This window comes from Triplophysa rosa, linkage group LG7, assembly GCF_024868665.1.
Source record: "Triplophysa rosa linkage group LG7, Trosa_1v2, whole genome shotgun sequence".
Taxonomy (NCBI): domain Eukaryota; kingdom Metazoa; phylum Chordata; class Actinopteri; order Cypriniformes; family Nemacheilidae; genus Triplophysa; species Triplophysa rosa.
In genome coordinates this window covers 3,125,055-3,152,237 of record NC_079896.1, presented here as the reverse complement: position 1 = coordinate 3,152,237, position 27,183 = coordinate 3,125,055, and the positions used below count along the sequence as shown (strand labels likewise).

The window sequence follows — 27,183 nt, the reverse complement described above, 5'->3', positions numbered from 1 at the left end:
TTTTAACATTTAATTTCAACTGCCAACTCGTTAAAATGTAAAAACATGCAGTTATTTCACCAAATGTACAGCAAATCCGTTCGGGAGACACTGAAATGAATGGGTTTCAGTGCAATGTTTGGATTGTTCGCATTCCATTCTTCCTATGGCGGTCTGTGATTCAAGATTCAAAGAAGCTTTATTGGCATGATAAAACATTTTTTTACATTGCCAAAGCACAGAAAATGTTTAATAAAAACATGCACAAATACAGATTAAGATAAAGTAAAATAAAAGTATATATATATATACATCTCAATATAAACAGAAAAAGAGCAAAGTGTCGTAACTCTCATATTCAACGGCTCTGGACCTACTGATTTTCGCATCTGCATAGTACAAAAGTGGGTGATTTCGGACGCAAGCAGAGGTTTTGGCTATGAATAAACAAGAGCTGCTCCCCCTGCTGGAGACTATCAGCACTGCATCTCTCCTCCAGTATCCCATGATTCTAATGTTTACGGCCGATGGGTGAAAGATGGCGGACAGCAGCGGCATTAATCCTCAATCGCCCGGTTTCACCGAGAAATTAAAATCGTGGCTGTGCTGGTCGTGGACGTACATATGCGCGCTCTGGTTCGCTATGGTGTTGACGATGGTGTACGCGCTTAGAAGTCCTCTGAAGTTACAGGAGACCGTGAACGCAGGTGCGTGTTCCCTCATGAAAATTAACCGTGGTTTATTATAGTAAGAGTATAGTAACCGTGTTTTTGTTGACACGTTTATATAATCATTATCATAGTTTTACTGCAAACATTATGAAGTTATTGTAGCGGTTACATAGTTAATTTGTGGTTGCTGTGGTTTTACTACAAATAACGTTACCATTATTTTGGTAAAACCATGGTTATTTTTCGTAAGGGTTTGTGATGCTTGGAAAGTTAAGCATTGGATTTAGTTGATATCTCTGTTCGTAAATACCATAAAGACACAGTAACTGCAATGAGAAACGGCTAATGTAGTAATAATAATAATAATAATTCCTTACATTTATTACATTGTAGTAATTATTATAACGTATGACAATATACTACAGCTTACTACTGCTCATGTAGACACAGTATGTTTATTGCTTAAATAAACAATGCTTTATTCTCTGCATTTTGTTATTGTTGTTCATATTCAGATCTTGTGTAATTTGTTGTCAAATGGTGTGCATTGTTTGGTGAATGAGATATTTTGTCTGAACATCGGTTATGAAATTATGAACAGATGTTGACAAATGGATGGATTGACAGGTGTTCTCATTGGTGATAAATTTGTGTATTCTTCTTTATTCAAAGTCATTGTGTCTCTCAGGTTATCATTTTGTTGTTCGTCCACAGCATCTGTATTTTTAAACACTCTCACACCTAAATTCTATGTGGCACTCACCGGCACATCCTCTCTCATCTCTGGCCTTATTTTGGTAAGTGTACTTGTACTTACATTAACTTTTACACATTTGGTAAAACACCTTTTATTCCAAACAACATGCGGTAAAAAATTTTCATCATTTTGTGTGTTCCCTGGGATTCAAATCTGTGGCCTTTGCGCTGTTGTCGCAATGCTCTACCAATCGAGCGACGGGAATAATTTGATTTGAAAATAACTAAAGATTCTGTCAAACACCTTGTTTTTATTAAACATCTCTATAAAAGATGTTTTGAACTGAAAAGATAAAAGATAATTGAACTGTAAGACTGTAAACTGTAAAAAAGTCATTTTTGATGCTTCGCTGTCGTTTGAGCCTTTTATTCAGAATACGGTTAAGACATCCTTTTTCCATCTGAGAAATATAGCTCGCTACGTCCTTTTTGTCCTTTTCAGTTGCTGAGAGGTTGATCAATTCTTTTGTTTTTTTCACATATTGACTATTGTAATGGTCGTCTTGCTGGAGCATCTAAAACCTCCATTAACAAACTACAATATGTACAAAACTCGGCTGCTAGAATTCTGTCTGGGGCCAGGTCTGGTGATCATATTTCTCCTGTTTTGGAGTCTTTACACTGGCTCCCTGTCAGGTACCGTATTGATTTTAAAATCCTTATGTTAACCTTTAAGGCTTTGCATGACCTGGCTCCTCAGTACCTGTCTGATCTCTTATTGCCTTACACACCATGTCGAAATCTGCGTTCTTCTCAGTGTGGTCTTTTCGTTGTTCCCAAGACACGGCTTCGCTCCATGGGTGATAGAGCACTCTCCTCATATGCTCATAAGGCCTGGAACTCTCTCCCGGCTGACGTCAAGGAGGCAAATTCACTAGCGACTTTTAAAGGGGTCATATGCCGCGAATACGTGTTTTTCTGTGTCTTTGGTGTGTCATGCCCATGCATGTATTAGACACGTAAAATTGCAAAAATTAAGTGTGGGAACAAAAGATGCATTCTATCTAAAAGCGAATGCTCACCCAGACCTGCCTGAAATGCCTCGTGTAACCACACCCCCACAAATCTACGTCAGTTCGTGGTATGACTTGACTAAGACCGCCCAAATGTATGTAAGGTGGGCGTACCTGTCAGTACAATTGCGTTGGAACCTGATGTTCCAAATATGGTAAGAGGCGTTACATTTTCAAGTACTCGACCAATCACTACACACTGGTTAACCGGCCAATCATAGCACACCTCGCTTTTCAGAGCGATGAGCTTTGTAAAAAATCTGCGCGTTTCAGAGAGGTGGAGCAAAGAGGAGATACAAACATGCACGGTATGTTGAAAATACAGCGTTTTTAAACCTTAAATCGTGTATACACATTGCATTACATCTGAAACAAACGATAATATTCGTTTTAGCCACGTCATATGACCCCTTTAAATCTCTTCTTAAATTAAAACGGTTATTTTAGGATTGCTTTTACTTGATTGGATTATTTGTTGTGTTGTTTTACAAGGTGTTGTCATTGTGTTGTCTGCTGTGATGTCTGCTGTGAAGCGCTTTGAGAAAGCAACTTTTAATGGCGCTATATGAAATAAATGTATTGTTATTATTATTATTATTATTATGACGCTACACATAACAGATGAAAATTGACATCTTCTGTCATCCTGCAGATATTCGAGTGGTGGTACTTTAGGAAGTACGGCACCTCATTTATCGAGCAGGTGTCTGTCAGTCACTTGCGTCCTCTGCTGGGAGGAGTGGAGAACAGCAGCTCTGCCGGCCTCTTCTCTTCTGTCAATGGGGATGCCGAACAAAGATCCAACGTCGCAGGTTTGTGATATATACTGTTTGTCGTTAATGTCCTTTTAGACATTATAAAGTAAATGTAACGTGCTGATTTTTTTTTAGAATGTAAAGTTTGGAGGAATCCCTTAAACTTATTCAGAGGTGCAGAGTACAGCAGGTATGTTACGTTTACGTTTGTTGTTCCTATTGCTTAACTGGTAAGAAAGGTCATGGGTTCGTTCCCAAGGTTGACACATAATGGATAATCTTGACTACTAAATGCATAAATGTCATGTAAAAATCTTATTGGAGAATTGTAGTAAAATGTTGTATTTTGGGATAAAGAATGTTTTAGAATCAAAAGCTCTCACTTTTTGTCCTCTCTCAATAAAAGTGGCCAAAGATGAAAGTAAACATGTTCCCCCTCAGGTACACATGGGTGACGGGGAAAGAGCCCCTGACGTACTACGACATGAATCTGTCAGCACAAGATCACCAGACTTTCTTTTTGGGGGACACTCAACAGCTCAGACCAGAAGATGCTGGTAAGTGTTATGATCTTTCTGTCTATAAAACATGACCAGAACTGAGTTTAGACAGGGATGTAACTTGCTCGCATCCATACCGAATGACTTCATACATTTCTCTCTCTCATTTGTTCCACAGTAATGCAGAAAGCCTGGAGAGAGAGAAATCCACAGGCACGCATTCGAGCAGCTTATCAAGCCATCGAACTAAACCGCGAGTGAGTTTCCAGACTGTCCTTTTCACTTCAGTCTAAAGTAACGTAAAGTAACATAAAGTAACTTTGTCGGCACGCGCGTCTCGATCAGTCACATTGCTGTTGTTTCAGCGATTGTGTGCAAAAATGCACAGCTTACTTTAGTGATGATGGTTATGTCAGGCAGTGCTTATAAACGGTGTGCATGATTTGGCTTTGAGTATGTCATAACCAATCAGATTTCAGATTACATAACGAAATGGGATTATAAGAATGAACAACATACTAAATCGCAGTACGTTGCTTGTCTCCATCGTGTGCATGGTTTTGTTCACGCTAGATGTGCCGCGGCATACGTGCTCCTGGCTGAGGAGGAAGCCACAACCATCGCAGAAGCCGAGCGACTATTTAAACAAGCGCTTAAAAGTGGTATGAACTTTCACAACTTCACACTCACATACGATGCCACCTTGTTGCTAATGCACAATTACGTTCCTGTTTTCACAGCTGGTAAAGATACCAATCTACTGGTCTACATCAGAAGAAGACTCGCCATGTGTGCCAGAAAACTGGGCCGCATTAAAGAAGCTATAAAGATGATGAGAGATGTGAGTGCTTCATGGTTACCATGGTAACATTCTATAGATGGGCGTGTCTTGGGTTATACCTCCTACTTTTCTTAAATTGGAATTTTGTTGAACTTTTTATAAGCTAACCTTAACATGACCTTTTTGGCTTTGGTACTTTCAAGCATATAAACATAAACCGTTAACGTTAAAATTAACGTTGATATGTGATCGGTGCATGTTGGCCTAATGATTTCCTTTTGTTTTTTATACAGTTAATGAAAGAATTCCCATTACTTGGAATGTTAAATATTCACGAGAACCTTCTCGAAGCCTTATTAGAACTGCAGGCATACGCTGATGTACAGGCAGTCCTCGCAAAATATGACGGTAAGTAACTCATCAGATTAATCGCATTTTAAACTTTTAACATCTTAAGAGAACTGCACTAGATGTAGTGCACGTATCTATAAATGTTTACATTTAAACACAGCTTAAAATATTTGTAGTTTAGTTAGGGCTGTCAAACGATTAATCGCGATTAATCGTATTCAAAATAAAAGTTTGTGTTTACATAATATACTGTATGTCTGTGTACTGTGTGCATATTCGTTTTGTATTATATACACATACATGTATAAGAAATATTTACATCTATTTTTTATTTACCAATCATTTAATTTCTGTATATAAATGTTTATTAATTTGTATATTTTTCTTAAATGTATAGGTGTATGTTTTTATAAATTAAAAAATAATAGGCCCAGTACACGGACATATATTATTTTATATATATTAACCTTTATTCTGGATACGATTAATCGCGATTAATCGCGATTAATCATTTGACAGCCCTACATTTATTTGTGTTCAGCTGTAGAAAGAAAGTCATATACTGTACACTTTTTGGGTGAACTATTCCTTTAAGTTGACTAATTATATAATTATCTTAAATGCCTAGGCTTATATAACAAAGAACATATTAGCCTGATGAATTGTTTTACGTTTTAAACCCTTCAGATATCAGCTTGCCAAAATCGGCCACTATATGCTACACGTCCGCCTTACTGAAAGCAAGAGCCGTGTCAGATAAGTGAGTCTGGCATGCTGGGAAATACGTTTTGCATATCAAATATTCAAATGCACGGATGATAGTTTGCTGAATGATGTTTTGATTGTGTGTTGTGGTGCAGATTTTCACCCGAAACAGCCTCCAGACGAGGTCTCAGTACAGCAGAGATGAACGCAGTGGAGGCCATACACAGAGCTGTGGAGTTTAACCCACATGTACCAAAGGTGAGATACACACTCACACGAGGTAACGGGTTCAGCCGAGGGCGGGTGAATTCAGAAAATGTTCCTGCCGCCACAGGAAACAGTATTTGGGATTAAGGAAAATGACAAGAATAGTTTCTGTGACAAAACTATAAAAAAAAGTAACCTTTTGAAAAATGTTGTTTCATTTTAGCATATCAAGTCTTCATTTTTGGATTTTATTTGAGTTGTTATAATTTTTAGTTCATAAAAATGTTCATTTCAAGCATTCGCACACTTTTTCTAAACATAGGTTTTGTGTTATTTTTCTGACCAGGAGGTGATGCTGTTGCAAGTTTAATCATAAACTACTTGTGATTTTCTTTAAAAAAAAAAGATTTGGTTTTCTTTGCGAAACAAAAATAGATTTCTTAAGCGATATTTGGATGAAAGTTTGATCTGTGTTTGATTTTCATGTGTTTTCATATGGTTCCTTAAAGATGTTTCGGCTCTCATTATCTACAGTTCTTTGTACCTGGCTTCAACTTGCCGATATCCAAAACACTAGATCAGACTTCAAACACAGATACTCACGTGACCTCTTCACACCCAGACACGCGTTCTCAGACCAAAGAGTATTTACACACATCCGTGCACCTCAGACAGGCTGTATCAGACTACAAAGAGCACCTGTTTGAGACGTGTTGCAAATATAAACACATGCACACCTGGTCTTTCTTGTGCCAAAGATGCCCCTACAGCTGAAAGGGCATCAAACTTGTGTTGAATTTCAGGAGCTTTTGTTGTTAAGGTTATAAATCACATTTTTTATTTATATGTTAAATTTTATATTTATCCGTTAACTACTATGAATGTAGGCGTTATTAAGAAAGTTTTGCAAAAATAAACGGGATAGTTGACCCAAAAATGACAATTCTGTCATCGTTTATTCACCCTCATGTGGTTCAAAATCTGTATACGACTCTTTCTTATGTGAAACACAAAAGAAGATACTTTGAGAAATGTCTCTGTAGATTTGTGTTCAGTCAATGGAAGTCAATTTGGGACTAGTGTTGTTTGGTTACCATCGTTCTTTAAAATATCGTCTTTTGTGTTCTGCAGAAGAAAGAAAGTCATACAGGTTTGGAATAACAGGAAGGTAAGTAAATGTTTTGTTTTTAAGTGAACCGTCCCTTTAATTGTATTGGAGTGCACAAGGTGGTGCATTGTGATGTCATTTGTCCATGGCACCTGTATCCCACACCGCACGTCTACGAAACCTCCATAGCATGATGACATCTTTCAGGGTCTCTACGGTGAAGAGGGAGGGTGGAGGTGCGAGACCCCCTCAGATGGGGGCTTATGGGAGTTCAGCGAGGGCTTAGGAGGAACCTCCACATAAAAGAGGCCATCGCTGACAATTGATCCCTCATAAAAGAGGTGACCGTGTTTGTGTGCGGGCGCGCTGCGTAGGACAGCTGCCTGTCTAGTGTCAGTCATCATCATAAAGCTAAATTACCCATGTCTGCACAGCGTATTTTTGTGACTGATCCTTTGTGGTAAGAAGATATACTACAGTTACAGACAAACCTGGTTTAGGATTTCTTTAAATGATGACGGTGCGCTGGATACAGCATTGAAGGAATCTGTCGCGTGATTATTGGAATGGTGATGTAGCGTGATCACAGGGCCATTTGGGAAGGTTATCCACGGGGTAATCCAGTTTAATTCTGATGTATTGCCCTCTATAACATTCACCTCAGAGGCTTTGATCAGAGCTTTACTGACACAGAAACGTTTGTGAGCGCCACACAGTCCATATGCTGCTAATGCATTCTTCAAAAATGTGTAGTATTTTGCCTGAAACGTGTACAGTACATAACGTTGCATAATGTCACAATACACTAAATAGACATTTATAGATATTTAACGTATCAAGTCTTAAAAATAAGCGAATAATGTCTATATATTATTTTTTTTATCCTTTTATTTAGCCAGGAAAATCCCATTGAGACTTTACAGTCTCTTCTTCCAGGGAGACCTGGTCAATTTGACTGCTTATTTTCACATTTATTTCTATAACACTTTTCACAATTTTACGTCTTTATGGTAAAACCGTATTAGTAAAGGCAGTACCAAGGTTATTTTAGTTTACTAAAATGAAAGCTTCGAAAACGTCTCAGTTTATTGAAATCAAATCAAATATTGTCCGAAAAATTGTCCGAACTAAACGAAAATTGAAAAGTTGTCTCAGAACTAAACTGAAATAAGTTTCAAACAAATTAAACAAAAGCTAAAATAAAATGAAAATAAATTAACCTTATATAGCAACATAAAAAATAAACAATGAAATGATCACAGCATATTACAAAATTACTCAAAATAACTCAAATAAACATAAAAACTAAAAATGTCAAAATAAAAGCCTGTTTAAAATATGAATTAAGCTAAATAAAACTAAAAACAAAGCTATAAAAACTCTAGAGACATAAGAAAAAGATATAAGAATAAAGAAATCGTAGATAAGAGGAAAATTGGACTTTTTTCCTACATTTTCTACATCGTGAAACTTTGCATTCGCATCATGACTTATTTTCATGACAGTAACATATATTTTCCTCCAGAATGATCATTACTGTAATACATCGTTAATAAAGGTTGTCATTTGGTTGTCAATACTGTATCCGATTTTTCTTGTGTTATGGCTTCATTTTTTTTAAGAAATATAAAATGTTTCCTTTTTAGATTTGTCAGATCTTTTATAAGTTTGCCTGTCTATGTCCACAGTATTTATTAGAGATGAAGAGTCTGATTTTGCCTCCGGAACATATATTAAAGAGAGGAGACAGTGAAGCGGTGGCATACGCGTTCTTTCACCTGCAGCACTGGAAGCGGGCAGAGGGGGCGCTCAATCTCCTGCACTGCACCTGGGAGGGAAGTACGTACACACACACCTGTTACACACATGCATGAAAGAAATTCTTCTGCATTGAGAAGCGATTTTGCTGGGGTGAAATATATCAGGTAGATGTGAAATGATGAGTCTTTTCTGCTCTTGTAGCTTTCAGAATTATTCCATACCCTCTGGAGAAGGGTCACCTCTTCTATCCTTACCCAGGATGCACAGAGACCGCAGACAGAGAACTTCTGCCTTGTGAGTATAGAATTCTTCGACATACTGTCTTAAAGTTTAAAAAGTTGACTTGTGACTAAAATCAGCGTCATCCTACTGTTTACAATACATGATTATATAAACAAAAGTATGTTGACTTGCAACATGCACTGTTTTCATAGCATCTTGCCTGTATTAAGTTCAACTACTGCATTGTTGACAAGTTTCGAGGACTTAGATTTTTCATCCTGTCTTTTTCTCATTGCACCAGCGTTTCACGAAGTCTCAGTGTATCCGAAGAAAGAGCTTCCGTTCTTCATTCTCTTCACAGCGGGCCTGTGCTCTTTCTGTGCCATGCTGGCCATGCTAACACACCAGTTTCCTGAACTCATGGGGGTCTTTGTTAAAGCCGTGAGTACCTGCACACCTCACCATTCCCTGCTGCGTTTCATTTGTTTCCTTTTTGAACCTCTTGTTGTTTGGAAGGAAGTGTATGATAAGTGAAATGACCACGATAAACATTTTGTGTTGTCTCAGTTAGAGGCGCTGTAGACAACAATGATTTATAATTTAAAGGACCAGTGTGTCATTTTTTGAAGGATCTTTTGACAGAAATGCAATATAATATACATAACTATGTGTTCAGAGGTGTATGACCTTACGTAATGAAGCGTTATGTTTTTATTATCTTCGAATGAGTTATTTCTATCGACATACACAGCGGGTCCCCTTGCATGGAATTCTCCATGTTGTTTCTACAGTAGCCCTAAACGGACAAACTGCTCTACAGAGCGCGTTTCGTAAATACGTTATCTCCTTCTGCAAAGAAGCAAAAACGTGACGACATCTTAGTCCTGTGTCAGCCACCGTAGTGCTTCGAAAGGGGGAAGGAGGGGTGGAGTCAGCCATTGGCTGCAATTCGCAACCTCAGCACTAGATGCCGCTAAATTTCATACTGAACCTTTAAATTTTGCGGTCAGATTTAAAGAGAAATGTCAGGTGTTTTTAAACACACACGTGAAGTAAACTGCAATTTTATGTTTCAAACAAATATAGCGATATAGAGGCAAAAGTTACGGATCACAGCATTATATGTAGACCAAGCACATTAGTATAGTTCACCTGGTCAGACGTCTATATAGGATATCTACAAACATAGTTTTTCTGATTTTTTTAATAACCCTGTACTACAGTTGTGGAACTTTGTACTTCTGAAACAACAGATGTAGAATATTACAATATTATTTGACTCTTTTTATTATGCCTCATAAAATAGTCTATCACAGACTCGTAAACACGCTGACGTTTTTCCACAGAGGCATTTGTTTTGGGAAAGAACATTTACCGCCAAGCTGCCGAGTCTGTTAAATGTACAGGTCTGAGTATTCAGCTGTCAGTGAGGTGGAGAGTATTCGGTAGTCTTTAAAGGGATATTTCACCCAAAAATGAAAATTCTTTCGTCATTTCAAACCAGTATGACTTTCTATCTTTTGCAGAAACCCAAAAGAAGATATTTTGAAGTATGTTGGTAACCAAACAACATTGACCCCCATTGACTTCCATTGTATGAACACAAAACCACCGAGACATTTCTCAAAATATCTTCTTTTGTCTTCCACAGAAGAAAGAGTCATATACGACATGAGGGTGAAAAAAAGATGACAGAGGTTTTATTTTTGGTGAACTTATCCCTCTCTTGAAAGCACGTGCACCACTTTATTTCCAGTTTAATCCAAACATGTTGTTCTCCTCGGGGAATGATGGCTTATTTTTTCGTTGCAGTAAACTTGGCATTGTGAGGACACAGAGCCTCATTGAGCGTTATCTTTTTATCAACTTCGTTTGTCATGTTACAACACGTATTTACACTAGCACTATCTATTTCCTGGATCTGTGTTCAAATGGGTGATACCTCTCCAGCCTCAGTTTTCCTCCCTCTCCCATCTTCAAACCTGCGCTTCCTTTCCCATACTCCATCATAAACATCTGTTCATCCGTGAAATCTATTGCTTCATAAACACATTAGGAGCTTGTTTAGGGTGGATTGAACTGCGCGTGTTTATTTTAAAGGCATGGTTTCACGCCAGTTTTAAAGTTGTGGATCTGGTTGCCATCCAGAAATGTGTTGTTTGTGTGTGTCATGACCTCCGCGGAGTATCCGAGAAGGACAAACTCTGTCATACTTCTATCTAGCACTTCAGGTACTTAAAGGGACAGTTCACTTATATATAAAAGATCTTTCGTCAGTTGCTCGCCCTCATGTCATTCCAAACCTGTATGACTCTCTTTTTAATTCTGTCGAACACAAAAGATATTTTAAAGAATGTCGATAACCAAAGGACGTTGACCCCCTGTGACTTCCATTGTATGGACATTTCTCAAAATATCTTCTTTTGTGTTCCACAGATGAAAGAGTCACATACATGTTTTGAACCACATAAGGGTGAATAAATGATGACAAGATTATTTATTTTTGGGTGAACTGTCCCTTAAAAGTCTCTTCTGCATTCGCTTGCAAAAATTGTTCTTCTGTTTAGTCTTCAGTATTTGCCATAGACGGTATTAGGTCTGTATTACCAATAAATCATAATCCAAAATTCAAATCACTCATGATCACAGCTTCGTTTGAGGCTTGGAAAAACTACAGAAACATTGATACCAACGTTACTTCAGGAAAAGTTTGTTTGGATGCAAGGCTGCAATTATTGTAAAGTCCGAGAAAACCTTTACCAGTGATGGGAAGTAAAAGCTCTAAAATATTTAGCTTTATTTGTCCAAAATATTTCCCCTCATTACTGAAAATACTAGTTTATATTTCAGCCGAGAATTTTGTATGCCGCTGTCTGTTATTAGTGGTGCTTGCTATTTTATTTTCCACCCAAAACTCGCAACTCGTCCTGCACTGTTTGTGCCGTGGACATGAGTGAAACATCATATGGGCGGCATATTTTCTAAGCAATCGGACATGCTGTTTTTGCCCGGTGGATGGTGAAATAGACGAAAAATGTTTTCATTAGACTCTTTGCACTTACTTTGTATTCTTGGTCTTGTTTTCCAGAATTCTTAAATAAAGAAATCACAATTATTTGAGAAGCACAATGACCTAATATACTAAAAATTATAATTCTGTGAGTTTTTGCTTAATACAATATAAATAGTGAGGTAAGAACTATAAACTAGAAGTAAGTTTGACTTCATTAAGTACTTAAAGGGCTAGTTCACTCAAAAATTCTGTCCTCATTTACTCACTCTCAGGTTGTTTTAAACCTGTATAAATGTCTTTGTTCTGTTAAACACAAAGAAAGATATTTGTAAGAATGTTTTCAGTTCTGTGACATCATCCACTACCATAGTAGAAAAAAATATTGTATCTTTTTTTGTTCTGGTGAACACAAAGTGAAATATTTTGAAGGATTTAGGGAAACAAACAGTTTTAGGTCACCTTTGACTACCATTTAATTTAACCTACTATGGCAGACAATGATGTCACAGAATTGAAAATTGCTAACATTCTTACGAATATCTTTCTCTGTGTTCAACAGAACATAATGAACACGTCATTTACACAGGTATGAAATGACACGAGGCTGAGTAAATGATTTTTTGGGTGAACTATCACTTAAATTCAAGTTAATTTTTATTACCTCACTGGCAGATTTTTAAACCACTTTGATCATTTTAATACTCTAGTTCATTTAGCTTCTTAAGTAAATGTATCTTGATTTAAGCATTTTTAGATATTTGTATTGGAAAACAAGACGGAAACACCAAGCAAGAAATTCATTTTCAGCATTCTTTGCTATTAGATTTGGGAGCAAATCTAAAATACTAGTGTACTGTTTTATTGCTTCTTACTAGGTTCTAACCTATTGTTTTATACGTATGAAAAAAGATATTCATTTTCATAAAATCACACATGCAATATCTCTCGTTGTACAGTAGTTCAATTGAAAAAGTACTTTAGTAAGATGTGAATCTTCTTTTAGAAGTGATACATCACACAGGTCCATTCGTCTGACTCTTGTCTTCCTCTCTCTCTCCGCAGTTCTTTAGCACTCTCTGTGCACCGCTGGGATTTTTCGCCGATAAGATGGAAAGCTTCATGCCCTCCTGCCTGTGGCATCAACTAACAAACGTCTGACAAACACACCAACTCGCATACAAACCAAACACTACTGTACATGTCGCTCGAGATGCCCCAAGCTATTCTCACAATAAAAACGATTTGGCTCTTTGATGTAATTCTGTTTCGCTTTTTCTTTTTGGTCCTGCTGGTTGAAATCTGACATCATTGAATATGATGCACACACGTATACACGGCTTAATTTACTTAGTTTAGTTTATTATATAATGCACAGTGATTCTGGATTGACATTTCACACGCCACATGCCCGTCCCATAGGATTTGTGCCATGACTGGCTTCATTCAAACTAACATACCCCTGCATTGGCTGCAGGACGTGTTGCCATGATGACAGTGTTGATCCAACCATTGGGCAAAGCGTTGGCCTTGTGTACCCTGAAAAATCACGGGCAGTAAATTACGTGTCTGTTTTTAGCAGAGCTCACGAAACAAAGTTCAGCTTGAATTCACCTGTCAGTGAAGATACAAGCCATTGTGATGCTTGGAGAATTTCTATTTGTAAATTCGGTACGTTCCCACTTGAAGTTTTTTGTTTTGCCCACTGTAAACATGTAATGGCGAACACACTTGAAATCACCTTTGCGAAAAGCCTGGGCCCATCGTTTTTTAACCGTACCACAATATTCTGAATGGACCGACATTTGTAGACACCATATCACAGTTTTACATCACAGTAAGTTTTGTTCATTCAAAGTATGTGTTGTACTTCCCCAGCGTTCTATCCCGTTTCTTTCAAAGCCCAGCTATACCTCGCAACATACTTAGATTTTTTTTAGATTTAAAAAATCTATAACCAGCTATACCTCGCAACATACTTGGCACGAGCGTAGTTGTTCACAGCTACATATGAGACGAATGCATAGTGTCAATCACCGAAGGTCTTTGTAGCACCTGCTTTGTTTGGCTGCCTTCCATACAAGAGACAGACGAGGTCACGCAAGGTTAGACTCAATAACCTGTGTGTCTGGATCAGACACGTGTTCTGGATCAAAATACGTGTTCTGTCATAGTTCTGTCCCATCTTGTCTTGCTTTTCTTGACCTTGTGGCAGAATCATGACAGAACCTCATGTTTTGTGTGGAGAGAAACATATTATTGTCGGCCACAATATAATGTCTCTCCGGTCTCGTCTTTGGCCCCGCCCCTCTCGTTTCCTAGTTTAGCTTCCCGCCTGTGTTTCATTACCCTCACCTGCCCATTGTTATCTCTCTTGTTAGTTACCCTTTAAAATGCCCTCGTGTCTATTGTACTTTGCTCGTTTGTACTACGTTGTTGCACTACGTTGCTCGTCGTGCTTCTACCTGGTTTGCCGTACATTCTTTGTGAGTTTTGATATTGCCCGTTTATCGTTATCCTGTCCTGTTATATTGTTCCCGATCCCGCCTGTTTAATTACCCTGCCCTGTTTTAGTCATTTTCTAGTTAGTTCGACGTTGTGTCATGTTTGTTATTTAGCATGGTTCCTGTCTTCTCGTAAGTCTTGTTATTTAGTATCCTTGGTTTTGTATTTTAGTCGTGTCCGTGTATTACCCCATCGTGGGTGTTTTGTTTTTGTTCCCTTGTAATAAAGTCTTGTTTTCCGTACCACCGCTGCCCTGCACTTGGGTTTTCTTGCTCGCTGTCACACCACACCTCGGTTGTGACAGCCTCCCTGACAGAACAAACGAGCCATAACCGAACCCAGCAGGCAGCCATGGACAAAGCCCGATCTCGCCAGGCTCGCCTCCTTTGTGGTCTTCGCCAGGGGAACTCCGACCTCATGGGGTACCTCGACCACTTACTGGAGGCTACAGAGGAGATGGTCTTTGGGGAGGCGGAACTAGCGGTGCTGTTTAACGGCGGCCTCAACGACCCTCTTTCGCGGGCGGAGATGAGGATGCTGAGACCGCTGGGCTTCGATTGCACGGTAAGGTACGCCCTGAACCGGCCGGAGCCCAGGGTCTCGGTCCAGTCCAGCTCCCCATCTCCGTTGGCAGCGATCCCGGAGGGTCGCACCCTACAGATCAGGGTCGTGGGCATCGCCGCACCGTCCGCCTCACCTCCTGGAGCCTCTCCACCTCCCACCAGCCTGCGTGGTAGGCGTGGACGAAGGGAGTCGTGGGACTCCCCGTCCGACGACTCTGGCTCGGAGCTAACCGGGCTCCCCCTCGCTTCTCCGCAGCCGGCCGCTGATCATGTGGTCCGGTTAAAGAAGAAGAGGCAGTGGAGGGGGGCACGAAGCTCTGTGCAGCCGGCGTCCAGTCCGGTCCAGCAACCGGCATCCAGTCCGGTCCAGCTGGTTTCTAGTCCGGTCCAGCAGCCGGCAATCCAGCCGGCGACCCAGCCGGCGATTCGGCCGACGTTCCAGCCGGTACCCTGTCCAGTCCTGTCTATCCAGCAAGCGTCTCTTATTAAAAACCCTTTCGACGCGTCTGCAGCAGGCAAGTATTTTGACATGACGCGCCACACACATGACGGGCTAAATACATGTTTTGCCGAGCTTCGCATTACTGCTTCCCCGGAAGAGGAGTCACGGATCGCCACTGGTCTGGATGTGTCAGAAAAATAAGTGGAAATTTGTGATGTGTATACCAATGGTGCTTAAACAGTTTAATGCCCTAAGAAAACAAGCCGGACGTTTCGCCTGTGTTGTTGTATTAAATATAGGCTATTCAGGGTTGTCTTAACTGGATTTCTGAATCTCAGTGGAGTTGGGATTTGTTCAGGTTTGGCACCTCAACGCAGACTTAAGCCACAAAGCGTAACATAACCATGTGAGAACAACTGTTTCAAATGTAGCTCTTGGATGTGAATATGTCAAATCATATAGCATACTAAGAAATCAGTCTTATACTTTATCCTGAGAAATAACATGTCCATTATATGAACGCAAAACCACTAAGACATTTCTCAAAATATTTGTTTTTGAGGCTCTTTATATGCGTTCTACATGTAGACTCTTTCACCTTTGATCCTCTCATTCTGTTCAGTTCACTTAAGTCTTCACATCGTCACACGTCTTCAATAAAAATGAAGGTTTGTGATCCTCCCCGAGGAGCGCTGAGGTGCTTCTGTTCTGCTCTGAAAACACGGGGAGAGTTACATTCCTTCTAGCTGACTCGAGAGATAAGAGTTTTTATGTGTTAATCCTGCGCCGCCGGCCTGGTAAGATCCGTCTGACAGCAGGCGTGCTAACGCTTTCACCAATTCACTTCTGAGAGCCAAACCACGCTCGTCCTTAAAGGTCACGTATATACAACGCTTAACTCCCCTATAAATCTGCCTTCAAGATCAAACGCTTGCGTTGGATCTGTAAATTACAACCTAGTACAAAGCGTAAGCATTGTTTCCAATGTATGTTCAAGATAAGTGCAAATCGTATAGTGCTGTAAAATACCAATTAAGATGCTTAAGCAACGTAGAGGTGTCAATACCGGTATTGTCAAAAAGCCACCATTTTCGATATTGTGTCAATTTACACATCATAATATCGTAAACTATTCAAAACCTATTTTAAAATTTGCTTTAAGAGTCACAATGACACCCCAAATTCTCCCTACATTTGTATTATAAGTATGATTCATTGACCAAATGAAAGACAAAACACGAAATAAACCAAATCGAAGTTGAATTCGACTGATGGCATTATTTATTAAAACATTTAGCAATCGTAATATTATTGTTACCGTGAATTCTTTTGCCCGCGATAACCGTGCAGTGAAGATCGTCACTTATCTTGATATCGTGACAGGCAACGTTACATAAGAAATCCTTTCAATATGAAAGCTAATCGTAGTTCATTAAATTTGTACTGTATACGTAATTCTTTAACTGATCATTGCGGATCTTTGCCACTATCAAGTCATCACGTTTATTGGTGTAGCGGTATATCGTGATAAATTTGTGATATGTATTGTAGAGCTATGACAATTTTTTACGATATGACAGTTGTTTAATCCTATTGGTTGAGCTTGTATACATTGTATCGAATTGTGAGTGTAGTGGACCATTACATTTTCTGAATTAATTGACCCCAACCCTACATTAGTTGGAGCATCAATTTTTAAAAAAAATCCAACTGTTATATCTCACGTAGAGCTTGAAACAGCTGGATGGATTTCAACATAACAAGATCATTATCTCGTACAATTGAACATAGTCGTAAGGACCACACACATATGGGGCTCTGAGGACGCCATCACATGACTGGAAGAATATACACAACATCCTCTGGAAAGAGCAACCGTCATCCCGCTCAAAAACTTGTGAATTGCATTTGTGGTCTCATCACGTTGCCTCTATCAATATACGTCCTTCTACGGATTAGTGCTCTAATTGAAATGTTAGGCCGTTTTTGTTTGTGAACATCCATAAATTTCAACACTAACCGCATAGTGCTTATATGCTGCCAAGGGGGTAATTTTACAATGTCTAAAAGTAAACAGACTCTGACATGTTTTCCACAAGTCTTTCTCAACACAGAAGTTTTTCTGGCAGGAGGAGGTGTGAGGTGAAACCGTTGAACAACGGGAAACATAATCAGACCGGCTGTGGGAAATTTCTGAGATTCCACCATCGGAAGAATGTATCTTTTGGAAGGGAGCACCAAAATGAAGCAACAATAGAGAGCTGCTGGCGCCCACAGAGACTTAAATCTTGATGCAAGAATTACACAGATGAAAACAAATCAAGTGAAACGGCTACGAGCAGGTTGCCTTGATAGTCATTTCCATCCTCAGGACGTCTTGAGATCAGATTCACTTGTCCGAAGGATCCAAAATGAACACTCGCCATGTGCCAAATGAAAGTAAATGTTAGCTTTGGTGGACAAAGAATATGCTTTAAACAACCAAGTGTCAAGTGATTCTAAACGCAAACCTGAATTAAAATATTTTAGAGGTTAAAACCGGTACACACATTCTAATGGGTTTAATGGTTATAATGGGAGTTGTGTTGGTTTTATTGGACACCATAATGGTCTCTGGGTCTTTAAGGAAACCACTAGATTTTTTTACATATTATAAAAATAAGGCAAAATACAGTTTTGTAGCAAGTTTGTGTATGAAATAATATTACATTCATTATTTTTGTCTTGTTAGATTTTTGAAAGGTATGGAAGAAACGATCCTGCATGTATAGCATTTTCATTCCAGTTCAGGCTTTCCTCCGTGTACTCTTTACCCTGACAAAAAATACACCGCCAAGGCCTTTACCTGACAACGCTTCGAGGTGAATTAGATTAATGGCGCCACCGTTTTGGACACACATTGTCAACCGGCATGACAAGCCAGACCCTCAATGGACTCATCCATCTTAACAAATATAGAAGCAGTGTTGTCACACCAATGTGCTTCCTTCAGAACAGCAAAATGAATGGCGAAGAATGTAAGCCATGCCAACCTGACTATTTTTACGGATGAATCTCAGTAGGGTGTCTTCTTATTTTAGCGATGATTTGACATGAAGCGAGTGTTTGACATGGGGACAAACATTCAACGAGATCTTTGTCCGTGTTGCCTAAACTCGCCTTGTGATTCAAGGATTTTGAAAACTTGCAACTCATTTTCAACCATGACTAATAGAAATTGTGTGAGCCAGCCAATCAGAATACACCTTATAATTTTAGAAAGCTTAATGATGTCATTGATTCGCCTCTTTTACTTGAGTAATTTGAGCTTTCCCTTTACTCTTTATTTAATAAACATTATATTTCAATGAAAAACTTTCAAAAATCATAGGCAAGTTGTCAAACTCACCAAACCAAACAAAAGTGCTCATATTTAAAGGGATGTTTAAACGCTTGGGTATTAAAGCAAAATATGGGTATTGGGTATTGAGATTTCTCAACTATACAAAAACAGTGGGATGTCATAAATTGACGATCTTTCTTTTCTGCACGAATTTTGTATCAAAAATGATGGTCCGAAAAATAAATGAAGGGAAAGTTATCATTATTATCATTGTAATTTTGGACCACTTTGATGGAATTGTTCTTGGCCTGAAATACAACGCATTGCTATATTCTTTGTAAAGCTGGAAGTCCGATGGTGTGCGTCACTGTTCTTTCTCCTAAGTTGCCCAGAAACATATGTTGAAAGGCACACATAAAGGTGCTTTACCATTTAAAAACAGTAAAACGCTTGTGTCCAGATCACCAGAGCTCCCGACTGTCCTACGAGAGTTGCTTTCTCCCTGCTTACATCATTGAAGGTTCCGCGAGTGGAGATCAGAGCGTTATAGTTGTATCGCACAATGCAGTGGCCCACACCTGAGAAGAAAAAGCACCAGAGGCTGCTGATTGGTCGTGGTTACGGCAGTTAGGTCAAATCGAGCCAATCGGGTTTCTTGTGTGGTTTACAGGTATGAACGTCCACGGTTTCCTCGCAGTCCACGCATTCAACGGCGCAGCACCATTTGAACTTGCACTCGCATTTGGTCACGCGTTTTACGCGGGTGGTGTCGTAGCCACGCCCACAGCACATGACCTCACAGCCGTCCATGCCCCTGGATGACTTGTTGCACACACGTCCCGCTGTACCCAGAGACCCTGAAATAAAGACAGAGAGGATTTGGGCTTTTTTCTGAAAGTTAAATCGCTTTTCTGGTGAGAAACGATGTGGACACATTCTTGACAGGTTTTATGAATTTCGCCCACCCACTATACTTTCATTTACAGGAACGATCATTTAAACCAGGCAGATCATTTTCAAAACAAACTGTACCATAAGATATTCAAGACTTCCATTTCATTCCTACAATGACAGGGAAAATAAATACGACTCCACTAAAAGAGAACAAATGCTTATTTTGACCTTATTTCCATTTAAAAGTATTTTGGTGGGTATAGCTTATATCTGTCTAGACGGGTTCTAGAACAAAAATGTTTGGGAATCTCGTGTTTTTTAGGAACACATTTTTTGCTTACCTGCCGATCGGTCCATTAGGCAATAGTCGGGCGAGTTCTCAACGTATACTAGATCATTTTTGGTAGTTCCTTTAAAATATCGTCCAGCAACCATTAGGTCTGTACCATGCTGGTTCATCGTGACCTCCACGGCCGTGTTGTATTTCTTTCTCAGGTAGTCACCCGTTCTCCGGAAATCTGACATGGCCAGCCAGCACGTCCTGAGAGCGCACGATCCGCTGACTCCATGACACTTACACTCCGTCTTCATAAACCGCTTGACCGCCTGAGGACAAAAAAAATTAACCTGTGACCTTTGACCCCCTTAACCAGACTAAAAGAAAAGGACACATTTTGAAACGGCAATAACCTAAAGCAAAAGTTTTAGTTCTGTTGCTTATTGTTTACAACTATATGGTAATGCGAGTTACTCGTAAATTTAACTGAATAAAATTTCACTTTTTACTTTCTGTCGCTCACCATTCTGCCGCAGCGGTTATTGTGCAGATTCATGAGCGCTCTGGCATCTTTCACCATCCTCTCCCTGGCATCCACAAACGCTTTGGCAAACTTGATACCATAGTTGATATTGTCACTGCAGCCGCCCCAGTCGAAGTCGCCCTCCTGGTCGCTCGCCCGGCCTCTCCTATGGGTGTCGCAGCTGCAGATTTTAAGCTCGCCTTGACTGCACGCTCTTGTAATGGCGTAGACGACGCCCGCAGAGGAAATGGCATAAACGAATGCTGCTTCCCGGCTACCTGATGGAGCAAAGCAGACGTAAGCAATGCGCAATAAAATAGAATAATCAATGTTTAAAAGTGCTTTACTACGTAAAATTCTTAGTATTTTATACTTTACGATGTTTAATAGTGCCACAAGGATGTTAGTACGGTGCGAAATCTTCTTTGCTTTTGTTATATTAACTGTCTAACATCATCCTCAGATTTAAACCCCTCGGCTCCGGAGGCCAACTTAGGGGCAATTCACATTACGCGTTTTTTGCGCACGCAAGTTCGTTATTTTAAATGTAGACACGCGGCAGGCGCCGCATCGAGATGGAAATAGTTCAACTTTTCAGAGTGCTGCGCGCGCACCGCGAGTCATTTGAATAGAGAAAGCGGCGCGGCTCGCGGTTTTAGATGCGGAATGTGAATCACCCCTTAGAGCTTTGCGACTGATTCAGACTGACACTTCACCTTTACTCTCTTTGGTCTGTTGCACATACAGCCTCGGGGTGCGTTTTTATGCCAAAATGACCCCTATTTGCCTGGTTTCCCTCCTCCGGCTAGCGCAGCGAGCCAGAACAGAGGGTAATATGTCAAAAAGAGGAGCTTTGTCTGTCTGCCAGAGTCATCTGCACAAATATTTACATCTCCTATTACTGTTTATACATCAGCCTGTAGAGAACCCCCTCCGACCAGCCACTTGTATTTGGAGAATATCCACTCCGTGTCAGACTTCCACCTTTTCTCGGGAAGCCGAGACCTTTAAAGCCTTTTTCCCCCACCACTGAACTACATACAGTGGGGTGCAAAGTCGGGGACGCTTCTGCGTTTCGGTTTTCTCATCATTCCAAATGTTTCATTATGGTTTATAGTATCAGAATAACAAATTTTGCATCTGCTTCGATGACCGCATGGAAGTTTCTCTAAAACCTGGTGATCCAAATCATCGCAGCGTGACTTTCCGAAAACGTTCCAAGGAACATCGAGCGTGTTTTAATGAAAGCAATGATATGGCCTTTTGTTCAAAGAAAACGTCGCAAGGTCAACTCCAAACGCCCAACAGTGCCCTGCAAAGTATACTTCACAGGGTGTTTGGCTAGCTTAAGTGAGAATTCAAACTGCATGTCCCAAGCGATGATCTTTACAAAAACTCAGGTTTTATTATAGTGAAAGTATAGCGACCATGTTTTTAGGTGCATTGATTACCATTCATATTACCACAGTTTTACTGCAAATACCATGGTTGATTTTCTTAAGAGCTTTACCCACCAATCATTGTGCACCATTAACTTTTCTATATAAAATAATGATATCAAATATAAATAGAAGAATTGATATAAAATGTACATTATGAGCTCACAAAGCACATTAGTAAAGTACAGAGCATTATATAAGGGTATTTAAAGCAAACACTGACTGCGCAGCATGACGCGGCCAAACACAGTGTGGTCTCGCTCCAGCGTGCTGCAATTCCAGCGATGATGTCGGAACTGGTGCTGGCATTCCCGGAGCCACTCTTTGGCTCCCTCTCCGATGGACTGCATGAGGTCTGGGTGTCTCTGGCACAGCTGTCTCTGCTTGTTTACCAGACCTGGAATGTTGTCACATATGACCCGAGCACCCAACGCACCAATATACCTGTGGAAACACACATTGATAGACGTAACTAATTTTCTCATGCAACAACGTAACTCATGCCGCCTAAACACCATAGCACAATGCATTGTTGGAGACCATATTTGGCATAGTTCGTATGAGCTCTTGTACATAAAAATATTGATGGGTGTGAAAATATGCATGCAGTATTATGAACTAAAATATTCCCGACCCTGATGTGTGACACATGTCTGGTACTGATGCTTTTGTTATGTTATGCTTTTGATTCAATTAGACGCTCTTTTCCTGCTCAACAGTCAACCAAATGACTGATCCAACCTATCCCTTGTGTTCAGGTCCGTCACACAAACACACACTCAACAAGATGTACGCCGTGCTCATTGTCTCCTTCCCGGATCTCATTATCCAATCACTCTTTAACAATTTCCACTCCTGTTATGGATGTCCCGTGTTCCTCTCTCTCACCGTGACGTACTCATACAAACACACAGCACATGCTGCGATCCAGACAACTCGGATTTCGGAAATTTTCCATTTACGACCTGGAAATACAACGTCTGGAACCACGGACATGGGACCTCTGAACTCGGGGCAGATTTTGTTTTTTGCCATAAATACAAGAATACATCACATTGCCAGAGAAAAATAAAAAAACAGAACTTTACATAAAGTTAAGTACTTTTAAAACATTTCATCGCCATTGTTAAAAAGGTCAAATTAACACTCACAGTGTATATATAATCCACACTCTCAAAGTGTGGATTATATAAACACTGTGAGAGTTAATTTGACCCTTTTTAACACTGGCGATTTTGCTGTGATGTTTTCAGAGCTTTTTGGTTGTCCAGTTGTTCCAATGTTGTAATATATATTTTACAATCATTAATAAAATGTAAAAAGTTTGGTTTACATAAGGACGTTTGGTTTGTACTTCCCTACAATGAATAATTGTATAATATATTGTTCTTTACTTTTCAAAGGATCGTTCTCAAAATAACAAAACAATATATTTCAACTAAACGTTCCAATTTTCTACTAAAACTGAATCAACTTGAAATAAAGTCTTTTCCAAAATATTCTCGGAAAGACACTCGTGGCAGATCGATCAACCCCGACCCCAGACAGGCGCGTCGTTTGACGTCACAACCAAGCTGCTCCACTGATTAGCCATGAATTCTTATGTGAAGTCGATGACTTAAAATTATTAAAAACAAAAAAATGTAAATATTTTTAAGAAAATATAAGGAGATCTTTCATGTAATGTAATAAGTAGCATTATTATGTATATATATATTTTCCCCTTTGTTTAATAAGTTTGTTTTTGTAAATTGAGAAAGGCCTATTCATATTCAAGTTATCAATATGTTATGTTGTGTATTGATGTTATAATACAAAATAAAAGAAAATAGTGAAGTCGAAAAAAAAGAGCGCGAGGCCAGTCCACCTCTTATAAAAACACACTTTATAGTAGCTATCTTAACAGCACGAAATGATGCGAGACAAAGTCTCTTCTGTAAGTTTTATTAATAAATATAGATTTTTTTAATACGTGTGATTGACTGGAACGCATTGAGGTCGGATAGGACATTTTGTCTCGCGTACTTTTGGCGACTTTTCTTTACACATACGCTACTTTTTAAAATTCTTTCTAGGTTCAAATAGACGTATCAACTACATGCTGCTGAGATTGAGAAAGACGGCTGCACGCGAGCCAGAAAAGCGCTATGTGTGGGAATTGATTGCAACGATGACAACAATCCCCACAACCGTATAAATTACCGTCGAAACTACGAGATATTTATCACCGCTGGCTCGCGCGTTTGGGCATGACGCCACGCTGCCTGTTAAGGGGCCACACGTATCATTATTTCAACAGAGATGATAAAAACGATAAACCTCCTCCTTTCCCATTCATGCAATACGGTATTGTTGTCTTATCGCGTACGTTTGAGGGGAACCGCACGTTCGTTTGATTCAGAGTATCAAAAAATAGCGCAGTCTGTGATGACGGTGTTTACTCAGCTGTGGGCTAGCAGGCAGCGGACCGCAGTGTGGTGTGAGCCGTGTGACCCTGTTGATATTGCTACCTCCGAGACACGATGGGGAAATGACCAATGCTGCAATTAGAGACTTTGGTCAAAGAGAAGTGTCAGCATGTCTGGCGATATAACATGTTTAGGAAAGTACAAACACTGTGGTGATGAAAAGCAATGCGTTTCCAAGTCACATAACTGATCCAAGTCACAACGCGTATTTGACCCTTTAACAAGTCATTTCATCTGCTGTGTTAATACAAGAGAACCAGAGGAGGCCTGTCACGGTGATCAATGACACCAGACTCCTCTGTCTTTGCTAACAACTGCTCTGATGTTAAAATGTTTAAAAGAAAAATCTCTGTAATATCTCGTTAAATTGGACAACCTCGTTGAGACTAAATGGAGAGCAAATGCGTCTCAGATGTTTCTCCTGAGAAAAAGTGTCAGAAATCTTACAAATGTCTCCATTAGAGTTTCAGAAGAGAATGTCTCAAACTGAGCTCAGGTTTGTCAAGTCTGCAATTAAAAGTCAATATATTAAGCTATTGAAGATCTCAATATGAACTCAACCATTTCTCGTACCCAAATCCCGATGATTTTACCTCTACAATCTCATTCGTATTATACCTCCTTTGTGTGTTTAACAATAGTCTCAACCCTTTGGCAATTTTGGGATAAACATCTGTTGTGTCCATAAATGAAACAAAATAGCCCCATAGTGAACACTATGCAATTTACAGTAGCCTACTGGGACTATTTTAACACACGGTTTTGTGGAAAAAACACCCTTTGTGTAAATGTATTTATAATGTTTCCAGATCTTTTTTTTTACATTTTAGAAATAAAAACTCTAATGAAATGTTTTGGGAATGCATAATCTGGATTCATATTTTGAGTAAAGTGAATTACATACAGTAAGGCAGAGTGAACCAGACCCATGTCATTCGCCATTTGTGAGTTTCTGAAAATACACCTGCTGAGAAAAACAATATAATTCTGTTGGTTTCCATTCTAATGGTTTTTTATTGGTCTCTGTCCGCTAACATCCCTGCTGAAAAAATCAATAGAACCCCAACAGAAACCATTACAGAAATTCTAATGGTTTACAATAAAATACCATTATGAACCATTAGCTTTTTCCATTAAAACCATTACAAAATGCCTTTTTGTAGTGTGTTTTGGGCATTATTCCAGTAGGATTTAACATCCCACCAATAGAATCCATCACATACCAGTAGAACCATTACAGTTTCCATTTAAACCAATACAAATCCCTTTTAAACCAATAAAACCATTATAACTTCTTTAATGGTTTCTATTGATTTTTTCAGGGATCCCTGCTGAAAAAAACCATAGAAACCATTAAGGACGTTGTAATGGTTTTAATGGTTTTATAGGGATTTGTATTGGTTTAAATGGAAACTGTAATGGTTCTACTGGTGTGTGATGGAATCTATTGGTGGGATGTTAAATCCTACTGGAATAATGCCCAAAACACACTATAAAAATGCTTTTTGTAATGGTTTTAACGGAAACAGCTATTGGTTCATAATGGTATTTTAATGGAAACCAATAGAATTTCTGTAATGGTTTCTATTGGGTTTCTATAGTTTTTTTCAGCAGGGATTGCAGGGACCCACAGAGACCGCTATAGTTTCTATTAAACCAATACAATTCCCATTATAACCATTAAACCCATTAAGAATTTCTGTTGGGTTTTTTTTGGCTGTGACTAAACTACATCGTTGTCATATCTTTAAAATGACCCCACTTTAAATACGCACTTAAAAGACACCTACCACCAGGATGAGTCTACACTGGGACTGAACATGAGCAGCAGTAAGATAAACGGAAGGTAATTCCTGTGAGCGGTGCCGGTCCGTTGATGGTGCGTTAGAAATCCGGTACGCGCGCGCCTGTCCTCGAGCTCCACCGACGCGCGTCCACCTCCATCAAACTCTCGCATGTTTGAGAATCTATTATCTATTAGTGACTAAACGCGAAAAAGTAATAAAAAAACAATGTCAAAAGTTTTAAAAACACTGAAGTGTTTTATTATTCAAAGTTTATTTTTCCAGGTTAAATCCCAAATGACTCTAAAAGAAAATAAAAAGACATCCGCATGAAATATAAAAGCTGTCTATATCCAAATCTTTGGCGGAAAATGCTTTTTTGCTAGTTGTTTCCAAATCACGGTTCCCAAATGTGTCCAAACGGTCCGGTCGGTTGAGGTACAGTATTTGTCCGACAGTATCAGATCAGAGGAATATCTGGATGGGATAAGGGGTTGGTGATATGTCTCTGTGTTTTCATTGGATGAAATCAGCACGAGGAGACGGAATGAATGAGGAGCGCCTTCCTGATGGCCCCAGATATGAAAAGGGCTTCACACCACACCACACCATCCATCCTAACTTTGCACAATCTAAAATGTAATGTAAAATAAGATGAGACATAGAGGCATCTTAGTAGTGATGTGCCATTGCTTATATATTTTGGGATGTGACATGACTTATAAAATGTGTTATTGGTTTAAATTGGAAGATGAAAAGCAAACAAACACAGAATGGTTCTGGTCAATATAGCTCATCTTTATCCTCCACAAATGATTAAAAAGAGATTTGCACAATTTTATTTAGTTTGGATGCTATTTATTTACTAAAATTAAAATCAATCTGAACATTCTGATATCTAAAGCATCTGCGCTTTAGAAAGTCTACAGGTATGGCGATATATAACCTGTGCATTGTGTTTCTATGATATTTGTGTCCGATTTTTGTTATATGTGACCCAGTGTAACAGGAACAGGAAGCAGATTATTGTAGTAATAGAAATATATCTTCAGAACACAAAAGAAGATATTTTGAAGAATGTTGTTAGCCGGCACCTATTCACTTGCAATGCTTTTTTGTCCATACAATAGAAGTGAATGGGGGCCAG

General features: G+C 39.3%; 2 protein-coding genes across 2 annotated transcripts; one reads left to right on the top strand and one right to left on the bottom strand.

Annotated features, from left to right (window-relative positions):
* The first annotated feature begins 506 nt into the window (after nt 1-506).
* Nucleotides 507-13,098, top strand: st7l (suppression of tumorigenicity 7 like). The gene is made up of 14 exons (XM_057338975.1): nt 507-686; nt 1,365-1,447; nt 3,072-3,231; nt 3,310-3,364; nt 3,616-3,731; nt 3,853-3,931; nt 4,248-4,515; nt 4,749-4,863; nt 5,494-5,566; nt 5,667-5,769; nt 8,515-8,665; nt 8,789-8,881; nt 9,111-9,250; nt 12,885-13,098. Exons 1-14 carry the CDS (start codon nt 518-520, stop codon nt 12,978-12,980), a joined length of 1,701 nt encoding a protein of 566 aa, XP_057194958.1. The 5' UTR covers nt 507-517; the 3' UTR covers nt 12,981-13,098.
* Nucleotides 13,099-18,648: 5,550 nt separating this feature from the next.
* On the bottom strand, nt 18,649-26,610 carry wnt2ba (wingless-type MMTV integration site family, member 2Ba). Its single transcript, XM_057338325.1, has 5 exons — nt 26,043-26,610; nt 22,008-22,228; nt 20,346-20,623; nt 19,887-20,151; nt 18,649-19,508 (listed from the first exon to the last, which is right to left on the bottom strand). Exons 1-5 carry the CDS (start codon nt 26,207-26,209, stop codon nt 19,279-19,281), a joined length of 1,161 nt encoding a protein of 386 aa, XP_057194308.1. The 5' UTR covers nt 26,210-26,610; the 3' UTR covers nt 18,649-19,278.
* Nucleotides 26,611-27,183: the final 573 nt, after the last annotated feature.